This window comes from Coffea arabica, chromosome 7e (assembly GCF_036785885.1).
Source record: "Coffea arabica cultivar ET-39 chromosome 7e, Coffea Arabica ET-39 HiFi, whole genome shotgun sequence".
Lineage (NCBI taxonomy): Eukaryota > Viridiplantae > Streptophyta > Magnoliopsida > Gentianales > Rubiaceae > Coffea > Coffea arabica.
This window is the reverse complement of record NC_092323.1, coordinates 11,922,448-11,934,173: the sequence shown is the minus strand read 5'-3', so window position 1 is coordinate 11,934,173 and position 11,726 is coordinate 11,922,448. Positions and strand designations below refer to the sequence as shown.

The following is an 11,726-nucleotide window of genomic DNA, read 5'->3' as shown; positions in this document are numbered from 1 at the left end:
TCGTTGAACACCTTTTCAGAGAAGTTATATTAGTAGATCAATCACAATCACCATCTCGTAATCGATCTCTTACAAATTCGTTGTAATAAATAAATCATATCCTTAACTGATCTCGTATTGAATTGGGCTCCAAAATTGCAAGGCTCAAGTATTCAAAGACAAAAAAAAATGAAAAATAAATAAAACAGCCATTCAAACAATTTTAATAACTTAAAACTGCCTTAATAAATAGTCTCCATAAAACATAAGTATGCAATAGTGCTGTAACGGACTCCAAATAACATCAAGAACAACTCCTAAACATCAAAAGTTAATGCCAAGTAGAACTTCATAGATTTTGTGGTTCATTTCTATCAAGACGTCCTCTAAAAATTAAGGTAAATGTAAAAAGAATGCCAGCCCAAAAATGGTGCTTATCAAAGATTTAGAGGCGAGGTTTGTTGAAGCACCATTATGGCATTTATCATGTTTGTGATCTTTGTGATCCTTGCGACTGGTAAAGTAGTGGTCTCCTTCAGAAGAATAATCTACTGAATCCTTTCTGCCATTGTAGGGAGCAATTGGTGAAGATGCTTCGTTGTACTTGTTAGCATCTTTGTTCCCATGAAACGACCAACTGTGATCAGAACTTCTTGGGTCATACTTGAAAACTGCAAATTTTAGACAACCAGAATTGTCAATGCTTAAAGTTTTTTTTTTTTTTTTTAAAAAAAGATTATAATTATAAAGAGTAATACAATTAACAAACTTAATAATATTACAAAAAAAATTCACAATTAACAAGCTTAATAATACTAGGAAAAAAGTTCTTATATATGGTAGAAAAAAAAAATTCATCAGAACCTCTAATTTTTGGGATGTCAACTTTGATCCCTTGAATGAATAGGGAAATCTTGAGAGTATATGTAAGTGATACTTACCGCGAGTTTCACCAACTTGAGATTTCTTGGTTCTCCATTCATCCTCGTAATTTGCAGCCATGGAACTACCCAAAGTGGTCACAACGCAGAAGAATATTACTACTATAATTTTTGACAACTCCATGATTGGACCTTTACTAAGAAGAAGATCTTGTGCTGTGCATTATTTTATAGGCGCAGACAGTGTAACAAAAAGGATCCCTATTCTTTAGCTACAAAATCTTTTTATTGTAATAGCGAAACAATAAAACAGGACTAATAAGGAATCAATGCGCGCGATTGAAGGAGAAAGAAAGCAAGAGACAAGGGCACCCTACAAATTATTCAAGGAATTACCTATTAATTCCAGCTCCATCTTTTTAATTATTCAAGGGATTACCTAATAATTATCCTATAAATAAGGGCTTTTAACACATAATTAATCGAGGTACAAGTGGAGTAAAGATAGAAAAACTCAATCATACACTGTGATTGAAGGAAAAAAATTGGAAAGATCATTAGTCAGTAAAGTATCTGTACTATGTGTTGTTCCAAACCTCCGATAAGAATTTTAGTGCCTATTTTCCTAGGAATGCAAAATCGTTTACTGGCTATCCTTTGGAAGGAATGTGAAAAAAGAGAATTTGATGGTGGTCACAAGGATTGGCGATACTGCAAGAGCAAAGCAATTTTAATCTGAATACCAAAATATTTTCCTTAGTTAATCTCATATATTTTTATTAATTATGTTGGATTCTATTATCCACTAATTACTCTTTCCCATTAACGCAGCGAGGTATGCAAAATCTTTTACTGGGTATCCTTTAGAAAGAATGTGAAAAAAGAGAGTTTGATGCTGCTAGAGCAAAGCAATTTTAATCTGAATACCAATAATATTTCCCTTAATTAATCTCATATATTTCCATTCATTATGTTGGATCCTATTATCCACTAATTACTCTTTTTCTTCCTCTTTCCCATTAACACAGCGAGATTTTGTATGCTTCTCTCACTTCCTCTCATATTCCTGCCTTTCAATCTCTCTTCATTTTTCCTATTTTATAATTTCTTTTCATTTTTTAAAACCTTTGCAGTATGTGGTTCAAGATCTTTTACACAATACTTTTCTCCGCTTTTACTAATCTGGGATATATAATTAAGAACCTGTTAAATGTTAATGACAATTAGCATTTCACATTTAATTCGAAGGGAAACAAATTTCCCCTTTCATTTCTTTAGTGTGGATACTAAATCGTCTCTCGTGCTGTGCATGGAGAGATGAGATACCAGTGATTGGGAGGACTGATTTCAATTTATAAAACTTTGGTACCACAGCGAAGTTAGGCGACAAAAATAAGCTTGCACGTTTCCAAGACGCAGGAGCCCCGTGCAGCACGAGGACCATGAATAATGAGGAAAAGTGAATGGTTACTACTACGTTTTGTTTCTATCGAGATGTAACTCAAAATGACTACGCCAAAATTTCGACTCTCATTCGAAACCAAACCTGGCGTTATATAGTCCACGAATGTAGACAAACCGCATAAAGTGCAGCCAACATAAGAAAACGAACTAATAATAAAGAATGCAGAGCTTCCAAGCGCTTTTGGTCAATTTTTTATTCTACCAAAATGGACTACTATACATGTTTTGGGAAATAAAAAAGTGATCCATTAATCTATATATATATATATATACACGATGGAGGCAATAATGTAAAATCTCATCGCACAAATTAACTTCCTTTGCGAAAGCTAAAAAGGAGCCAGTCATATTTTTCTGAAGAAATAATGGCAAAGTCACCAGAAACGCAGTACCCAGTGCAGGTCATTGGATGGGCTGCACATGACTCCTCTGGGCATCTCTCTCCATTCAAGTTTTCGAGAAGGTATTAAATTTGGAAAACTTCTTGTCTGTGTGGGATTTTAAACGCTCTCTCTTCATTTGGGACCTTTTTTTATTCGTTCTCTCTTTTCCTGAAAATGAAAATGATATGGAAGTCACATTTGACACTTTATTGGACCGTTTAATCCTATTTAAAGTTTTTAGGACTGCTGACTCCTATTTTCTAGCATTGTCAGGGAGATATATATCCTAGTATTTTAAGGCAAACATTTCGAGTAGACAATTGTTAGTTGTCAATTGTACTTTATTTCTTGCATTAGTAGACAAATATTACACCGAAAAGGCTATTTGATTTATGAATTAAAAGAAATTCTAGTTAGTAAGTGTCCATGTTCCATGGAAAAAGAGGAAAAAAAACACACACACGCACACACATAGTGAATAACTTAGAAGGGATATGAGATATCGATCTAAAATGAGCATGCATGGCTGGGATGTTGCGCAGGGCCACGGGCGAGCATGATGTGCAGTTTAGAGTGTTGTACTGTGGGATCTGTCACTCGGATCTTTCTATGGCCAAGAATGAATGGGGCTGGACCGTGTACCCTAATGTACCAGGGTAAGACTGAATTACAATGCTAATCTTCCATTTTTACGTGGTCAATTCATGAGTGATTAGCGTGTGGACATCATATGGAGTTTTTGCTAATGAGTTTTTGCTAATCTTCCATTTTGAAGCTTTGATGAAAAATTTGGTCCACCCCATATTTGATAATATTATCTGCAAATATAAGAAGTAATTGTTGGATTGTCCTGTATTTTCTTTTCTCCTCGTGTGGAAATTTTGGACTATTGAAAGTAAAGGATAACCCCTTCATACATCTTCCAACTTGGAAAGGAACAAGTTATAATTAATCTATTATGAGCAAAGTGGCATAAAGAAAATGAGTATGATTTGTCATATGACTGAATTCATAAAGATGGCGATATTGTGAATGGATTGATGCAGCCATGAAATTGTGGGTGTGGTAACTGAGGTTGGCAACAAGGTGGAGAAATTTAAGGTTGGTGACAAAGTAGGCGTGGGCGCCCTACTAGCATCATGTCGCAACTGCGACATGTGTGCCCAAGATCTTGAAGTTTACTGCGCACAAAAGATATTCTCTACCGGCGCAATTGACACGGATGGAAACCCCACACACGGTGGCTTCTGCGATCTCATGGTAGCTGACGAGCACTATGTTATCCGGTGGCCTGAGAATTTGCCTATGGATGCTGGTGCACCACTCCTGTGTGCTGGGATCACTACCTATAGCCCCTTGAGATACTTTGGACTTGATAAACCTGGAATCCATGTTGGCATTGTTGGCCTTGGTGGGCTTGGCCATTTAGCTGTGAAAATTGCCAAGGCTTTTGGTGCAAAGGTGACTGTCATCAGCACATCCGCTAGCAAAAAGCAGGAAGCTATACAAAAACTTGGTGCAGATGCATTCTTGGTCAGCAGTGACCCTGAGCAGATGCAGGTAATTAGTACTATTTTTTTTTATTTGTCGATACGATAGCTTCCTACACTATAGGGAGGGGGAGGACTTGAAAAAGTCCTGAGATAACTCGGAGGGGACTGAACTACCACCGGACCAGACGGGTGTACTACACACTCGCCTAGATTTTTTAAGCAAGACCACATTTAATTGTGGCAGATTGGTGGGAGGTAATTAGTACCATTGCTATAGGAGAATTGAATATATCAGAGTGTGTTACAACATTATACCAAATCATCTTTTCAAATAATCTCCTATCCACAGTTGTCAAGGGTCTTATATTCCTCATCCTTGAATGAGAGGATTCAGCTGCAACTGTTTGCATTTTCCCTTCCCACTGCGTCCTTTTGGTAATGATATATCAGGTGAGAAACAAGCAGTTTTCTGATTGTCATTGATTCATAAATCGTTGAGCAGGCTGCAGTTAGCACTATGGATGGAATTCTTGATACTGTTTCAGCAAATCACCCGATTGTCCATTTACTCAATTTATTGAAGCCTCAAGGGAAGTTTATAATGCTTGGTATATCTGAAAAGCCACCCGAGCTGCCTACAATTCCTGTCATAATGGGTAAGTTTTTAACAATTTGGCGTTCCCTTTTCAGTTGGCCCAGTAATAAGATGGTGTTTATCTAACTTGCAAAATGAGTGATCAACAGGGAGAAAGACTATTGCCGGGAGTGCCATTGGAGGCATGAAGGAAACCCAAGAAATGGTCGATTTTGCAGCGAAGCACAACATATTAGCAGATATAGAGATCATCCCAATCGACTATGCCAACACTGCAATGGAACGCCTCAAGAAAGCCGATGTCAAGTATCGATTTGTGATCGACATTGGCAATTCACTGAAATCTGCCTAAAATGATTATTGTTCCATTTTCTTAATCAAGCTAGTATGTGATTTGTTTGAGAGTTCAGTTCAACCATTCCATTCAACTCAACAACACACACACTGAAAGTAACTTAAAGCTTCACCAAAGCTAGAATAGCTAACTCACTAGCTATGTATTAAAATACACTTGCTAGTTGTTTAATGACGCTAAAAATAGTTAAAAGTCAAACAAGCCTTACCAAATCAAAGTTTCAACTTCTTTTTGTTGAAATTTATGTGGGCCAAAAATGTCCGATTGATTATAATTCAACCATCTTGAAACCTCCGCCTAAAAGTGAAAAGTTGAAGTTGAGTTTCAGATCACCGGAACTTTTTTGTAATCGTGGTTGAGTGGTGGCACAGAAGCCACGTGTGACACGATGAACCACGAGAAAAAAAAAAGAGAAAAATGTATGGATAATTACTGGGAATAATTGACACTATTGGTGCGGTAAGAGCAAAATTTGTCAAATGTCTTCAAAATCACCTCTAAATAGATTACGGATTGTATTTACAGCCCAACAATGATTTTAATTTCCTTTTTCTTTTCCTAATTCTTAATCTTGTTGTTGGTAGTTTTTTTCCCTAATTATTCTATTTATAACGCTTGCAGAGGCTCAAAGGTAATATGATCATGTTTGATGTACATTACGGTATATATACTTGATCAACATGAATGGAACAACTAGCAGTAACGTCAACTAACCACATTATTATCTTCTAGTAGTGAAGTATTAGATTGTGTCCACTATTATTTCTCATTTATGACTTAAGTTTTCACATTGATTAGCTCATTAGCAGACAGAAATTTATTCTAATTCCAATCGGAACAAGGTGGTGTAATGATGAAAACCTATATCCATCATGAAGTTAATGATATGGATTCCGAAATGCAATCCAAACAATTCTACGGGAAACGAAACATAATTAGTGTATTTGGAAAAATTTTCCTAAGACAAACACATTTTTTAAATAATATTTTTATTTTTTAATCACACTTTCTCTCAAATAAATTATATTGACTACAGCGATTATTCTAAAACATTTTTTAAATAATCTTCAATCCAATACGTTATGGAATATATCCCATAGACTAATTAAGAATCTAAATTCAAAGCTCAAAATAGTAGTGGAGGCCCGGTGCATTATATCTACAGCCAAAAATTGGACCACCATGCCCCTGGGGAAAGAAATGTAACCTTGGCCAATGTAGGAAAAATCATTTAAAATGTGAATCACATTTTATTAAATAAATTTTTTCCTTCACTTTTTAAACATTAACTTTACATTTCTTACAAATTTAATTTAGTCTAAGTTTTGGACTAATTTTTAAGCTGAAATCACTATGTGATCAACATACAGTTATTAGATCCCACTCTTTTAGTAACAAAAACAAATGTAGATTGGATCAAGTTTCACCTTTTTAGGGAAAAATAAATATAGATTGACTTAAATCCTACATTTTTTAGTGGCAAAATGAATATGAATCAATCGTTTGTAAAGAGTTATGGCTTTATGATGCGGTGGTAGTACTTAAGATTATTTTTTAAGTGGTAATTTTTAATGAAGCAAACAAAGTGGTCTATGAATATTTTTGTCTAGTACAAGGGTAGCTTAGGATTTTTAAAAATTTTGTCAATAGCAAAAGTAAGGGAGGTAAGTGATTATTTTTAAAATTTCAGGGATACTAACTGATATTAAGAGAAACCTCAGGGGAGGTTTCTGATATTATCCCAAATGCAAAATCTCATAGCCCAAACGAAAGGAAGCGAAAAAAGGGGGCAGAGTTTTTTCACCTTTGGTGAAGTAATGGCAAAGTCACCAGAGACAGAGCATCCAGTGGAGGTCTTTGGGTGCAGGCACGGATTTAAGGGGGGGCTGGTAGGGGCTTAAGCCCCCCCCAAGCCGCCGGAAAATCCCCTATATATAGGGGATTCCGGCGGCCAGCCCCCACCAGCCCCCACCAGCCCCCCCTTAAATCCGTGCCTATCCATGTCCATGGCTCCATGCCTGATGCCTCCATGAATGCTGCAGAGGACCTCAAGAATAGCTGGGCCTGGAAAGCCGCTGCCAGCACTGCTGAGTCTGCTGACTGCTGAGGTCCGAGGAAGAAGATGACCCAATTTATGTTGAATTTTTTTTTTGCCCTCTAAATACAAAACGACGTCGTTTCACTTTTAGTGGAACGACGTCGTTTTGTATAATGAGGGAAAAAAAAATACATCAGATGAAGCCCTAAGGCTTCATCTGATGCAAAAGCACGCCGCGTCGCCGCCAATGCCAAAGGCCAAAGGGCAAACAACTGAAACAAGACTCCAAGTCTCCAACTCCAAGAAGAAGACGCCACTCACGCCAGGCTCCAAGAACTCCAAGAAGCTTCAGTTGAGAACTTGAGATTCTACCATCCTGCTTCAAGCCTTCAATTCAAGGCTCCAAGACTCCAACTCTCCACCATTCCATTCACATAAATCTTTTAGGTTAGTTTTTTGGTTTAAATTACAATATTCATCTTTATATTTTTGTTAATTATATGTTTAAATTATTTTTGAATTTTGAGTATCTTGATATTAATTTGATTAAGATTAATTTTTATTTAGTTTATGTTAATGTAATTTAAGAATTTGAAAGATTACATTAAAAAATTTAATGATATTAAATTTAAATTAGAAATTAGTTTAGAAATTGTATAGATTTTAGGTTGTATTTAGTTTTTAAAATTTTGTTAGTTTTATATTTGAAATTTTAAGAATTAATTATGTGAATTAGAAATTTTGAATGTAAATATAAATTCAAAATTTTATGAGATTGAATTAGAAATTATATGGGTATTTAGTTGTACCTTATTTTAACTTTTTGATAATTTTATATAATGAATTTTATAAATTGAGAAATATAAGTAATATGAATTTATTATTAAATTAAAGAATTATTTATATGAATTTTAAATTAATTGATTATTGAATTGCATAATTTTATTGAATTTAACCACAATTATTTAATTGTGACAGAAAATGGAGAGATTCTTTAAACCTAAACGAGTCCGTAGTGGTGAATCTTCAAATGAGCCTAATATTAGTGAACCAGTTCAAAATCAATCTTGTGTGGAATTGAATTTAAATGATATTGTTAGTGATCCGGGATTACGAAAATCAGTTGAGAAATTTGATATTTCTCTTCGAGACCATGTCCGAAGAGAGTATTTGACTAGGGGACCTTGCCAACCGATTGGCCATATGTATCCAAAAACATCATTTGGTCAACAACATAGAAGTTTCCAAGATATTTGGTATCAAAAGTTTGTATGGTTAGAGTATAGCATATCGAAAGATGCGGCGTTTTGCTTTTGGTGCTTTCTTTTCAAAACACAAAATAAGGGAGGTCGATATGCAGAGGATGCCTTTACAAAAACGGGATTCAATAATTGGAAAAAGGCAATGGAAAGATTTAATGAACATATTGGAGCTGTGAATAGTTGCCATAATGATGCTAGAATACAGTTTGAAAGTTTTCAAGATCAAAGGCATAGTGTGTCAAATGTGCTACGATCTTGTGGGCGCGAAATAGATATTGCATATCGCACCCGTTTAACTGCTGCTCTGGATGTGACCCGCTTTCTTTTGAAGCAAGGATTGGCTTTTCGTGGAAATGATGAGTCAACTAGTTCTTCAAATAGAGGCAATTTTCTTGAATTGTTTGATTGGTATAGCCAGCGAAATACTGAGATTTTTGAGGTTGTAAATCAAAATGCTCCTGCAAATAATCAACTAACTTCTCCAATGATTCAAAAAGATCTGGCACATGCTTGTGCCTCAGAGATCACAAGTGTTATAATCAATGATATTGGAGACAATTATTTTTCCCTAATAGTTGATGAGTCTCGAGACAGTTCAGTGAAAGAGCAAATGGGAGTTGTTTTGAGATATGTGAACAAAGAAGGGCGTGTGATTGAACGTTTCCTTGCAATTGTACATGTGTCTGACACCACATCTCTTTGTTTGAAAGATGCAATTGATTCTTTATTCGCGCAACACGGATTATCATTATCCAAATTGAGAGGTCAAGGATATGATGGAGCTTCAAATATGCGAGGTGAGTTCAATGGTTTGAAGGCCCTTATATTACAAGAAAATCCCTATGCGATGTATATTCACTGTTTTGCTCACCAACTCCAGTTAGTTATTGTTGCTGTTGCTAAGGGAAATATCATTATCAGTGAATTCTTTGTCTATGTCTCTATGATTGTCAATTTAACTGGAGTATCATGTAAAAGGAGAGATCAATTAAGACAAATAGAACATGATAAGATTGTTGCACTTTTAGACAGTGGAGATATTATTAGTGGAAAAGGCAAAAATCAAGAAACTAGTTTAGCAAGACCAGGGGATACTCGTTGGGGATCACACTATCTAACATTACTTCGTCTATCCTCTATGTGGGCTTCGGTGATTGGAATATTGGGAAATATACAAGATGATGCCTCCACTTCTGACAATAGAGGTATGGCCAGGGGTTTGATTGATAGAATGAATGATTATGAGTTTGTTTTTGCATTGCACCTGATGAAGTATTTATTGGGAATCACAAATGACTTGTCACTTGTTTTGCAACAAAGGGATCAAAATATTGTCCAAGCCATGAGTTTGATTGATACTATGAAATCTCAATTGCAAGACTTTAGGGAAGAGGGATGGCAAATAATTTTAGATGAAGTCAACAATTTTTGTGAGTTGAATATGATTCCCGTGATTGATATGGAAGACAGTATAGCAATCCGTGGCAATGCCAGGCGCAGTCGCAGAGGTCAAACCATCACTAATTTTCATCATTATCGCGTGGAAATTTTTTGTGAGGTATTATTTTTGAAATTATTATTTCATTACATTTGTTACTTGTTAGCAGATTTTCTTAGTTATTAATTTTATTATTGTTGTGATGTCAGGTTGTTGATTTAATTATACAAGAGATGAATAATCGTTTCTCGGAAGTTAGCACGGAATTGCTTAGTTGCATAGCATGTCTTGATCCAAAAAGTTCTTTCTCTCAATTCAATGTGCAGAAACTACTCCGTCTTGCTGATTTATATCCTGAACACTTCTCAAGTAACGATTATTTATATCTTGAGTCTCAACTTCGAAATTATATTTATAATGTGCAACGCGATCCTCAATTTTCAGAAGTTGGAGATTTGGGAAGTCTTGCTCAACAAATGGTTAAAACTGGTAAAAATACAGTTTTTCCATTTGTTTATCGTCTGATCCAGTTGGCATTAGTTCTACCAGTTGCGACTGCTTCTGTTGAAAGAGTATTTTCTGCAATGAATATTGTCAAGACTGATTTGCGCAACAAAATGGGAGACGAGTGGATGAATGACTGTCTGGTTGTATACATCGAGAAGGATATTTTTGCAACAATTGAAAATGAGCAAATATTGCAACGTTTTCAACGGATGAAGACTCGCAGAATGCAATTGCCTCCTCTTCGTTATTCGAGTGCAACAACTACCAATACTTCAAGTGTTAATCAATAACAAATTTTTGGGTATGTATAATTATATGTTTTTATTATTTTTATAATTATTGATTCTAAATTTTACTTATTAAATATATTTATTTCATCACAAAAAAAAATTTTTAATACACTTCAGCCCCCCAAAAATAAATTTCTGGCTCCGTCCCTGTTTGGGTGGGCCGCAAGAGACTCATCTGGGCATCTCTCTCCATTCAAGTTTTCCAGAAGGTACCTAACTGTATACATATTTGGATTTTCAAAGCATATTTCCCTGGTTTTTTTTTTTTTTGGGTTTGCTTTTCACTTTCTTGGGAAAATTACGCCAAAATCACACTTTAAAAGTTTGTCATTTTCAAAGCATTTTTTTTTTCCTTTGTTGCCTTCCAAAGTTTGTCATTTTGTAAACAAAAATACATCTCCTTGAGGTAAATAACACTTTGACTCCATGCGAATTTTAGTAGACTAGAATCCTGATTATGTAGCAGATCAGATATGATTCCAGACACCAAATGTGAAAGATTAAAAATGAAAAAAGAAGTTATTATCATGATTATTGTCCTTTCTTTTGGGTTTTTTTGGACTTTAAAGTAGTGGACTTGTGATTGTTTGTGATATTGCAGGGCGAATGGTGAGCGTGATGTGCAGTTCAAGGCAGGGACGGAGCCAGAAATTTATTTTTGGGGGGCTGAAGTGTATTAAAAAATTTTTTTTGTGACGAAATAAATATATTTAATAAGTAAAATTTAGAATCAATAATTATAAAAATAATAAAAACATATAATTATACATACCCAAAAATTTGTTATTGATTAACACTTGAAGTATTGGTAGTTGTTGCACTCGAATAACGAAGAGGAGGCAATTGCATTCTGCGAGTCTTCATCCGTTGAAAACGCTGCAATATTTGCTCATTTTCAATTGTTGCAAAAATATCCTTCTCGATGTATACAACCAGACAGTCATTCATCCACTCGTCTCCCATTTTGTTGCGCAAATCAGTCTTGACAATATTCATTGCAGAAAATACTCTTTCAACAGAAGCAGTCGCAACTGGTAGAAC

At 35.3% G+C, this 11,726-nt stretch overlaps 2 protein-coding genes across 3 annotated transcripts; both read left to right on the top strand.

Annotated features, from left to right (window-relative positions):
- Positions 1–2,638: 2,638 nt before the first annotated feature.
- Positions 2,639–5,197, top strand: LOC113699009 (8-hydroxygeraniol dehydrogenase-like). The gene is made up of 5 exons (XM_027219028.2): positions 2,639–2,787; positions 3,250–3,363; positions 3,754–4,267; positions 4,703–4,856; positions 4,945–5,197. The coding sequence occupies exons 1-5, from the start codon at positions 2,690–2,692 to the stop codon at positions 5,145–5,147; spliced, it is 1,083 nt and encodes a 360-aa protein (XP_027074829.1). The 5' UTR covers positions 2,639–2,689; the 3' UTR covers positions 5,148–5,197.
- Positions 5,198–7,164: 1,967 nt separating this feature from the next.
- Positions 7,165–10,753, top strand: LOC113700515 (uncharacterized). 2 transcript variants are annotated; one of them, XM_072058519.1, is made up of 4 exons: positions 7,165–7,635; positions 8,167–9,247; positions 9,830–10,008; positions 10,098–10,753. In XM_072058519.1, exons 2-4 carry the CDS (start codon positions 8,170–8,172, stop codon positions 10,683–10,685), a joined length of 1,845 nt encoding a protein of 614 aa, XP_071914620.1. In that variant the 5' UTR covers positions 7,165–7,635; positions 8,167–8,169; the 3' UTR covers positions 10,686–10,753. The 2 variants fall into 2 exon arrangements, with proteins under 2 accessions (XP_071914620.1, XP_027076799.2); XM_027220998.2 differs by having other exon boundaries at positions 8,167–10,008; positions 10,098–10,750.
- The last annotated feature ends 973 nt before the right edge of the window (positions 10,754–11,726 follow it).

Excerpts from the sequence above, each read along its gene's own strand:
- LOC113699009 (XM_027219028.2), top strand. The coding sequence starts at position 2,690 with ATGGCAAAGTCACCAGAAACGCAGTACCCAGTGCAGGTCATTGGATGG. Across the intron at positions 4,268-4,702 it reads GTGACCCTGAGCAGATGCAG|GCTGCAGTTAGCACTATGGA; the intron begins GTAATTAGTACT and ends ATCGTTGAGCAG. Across the intron at positions 4,857-4,944 it reads TACAATTCCTGTCATAATGG|GGAGAAAGACTATTGCCGGG; the intron begins GTAAGTTTTTAA and ends AGTGATCAACAG.
- LOC113700515 (XM_027220998.2), top strand. The coding sequence starts at position 8,170 with ATGGAGAGATTCTTTAAACCTAAACGAGTCCGTAGTGGTGAATCTTCA. Across the intron at positions 10,009-10,097 it reads GCGTGGAAATTTTTTGTGAG|GTTGTTGATTTAATTATACA; the intron begins GTATTATTTTTG and ends TTGTGATGTCAG.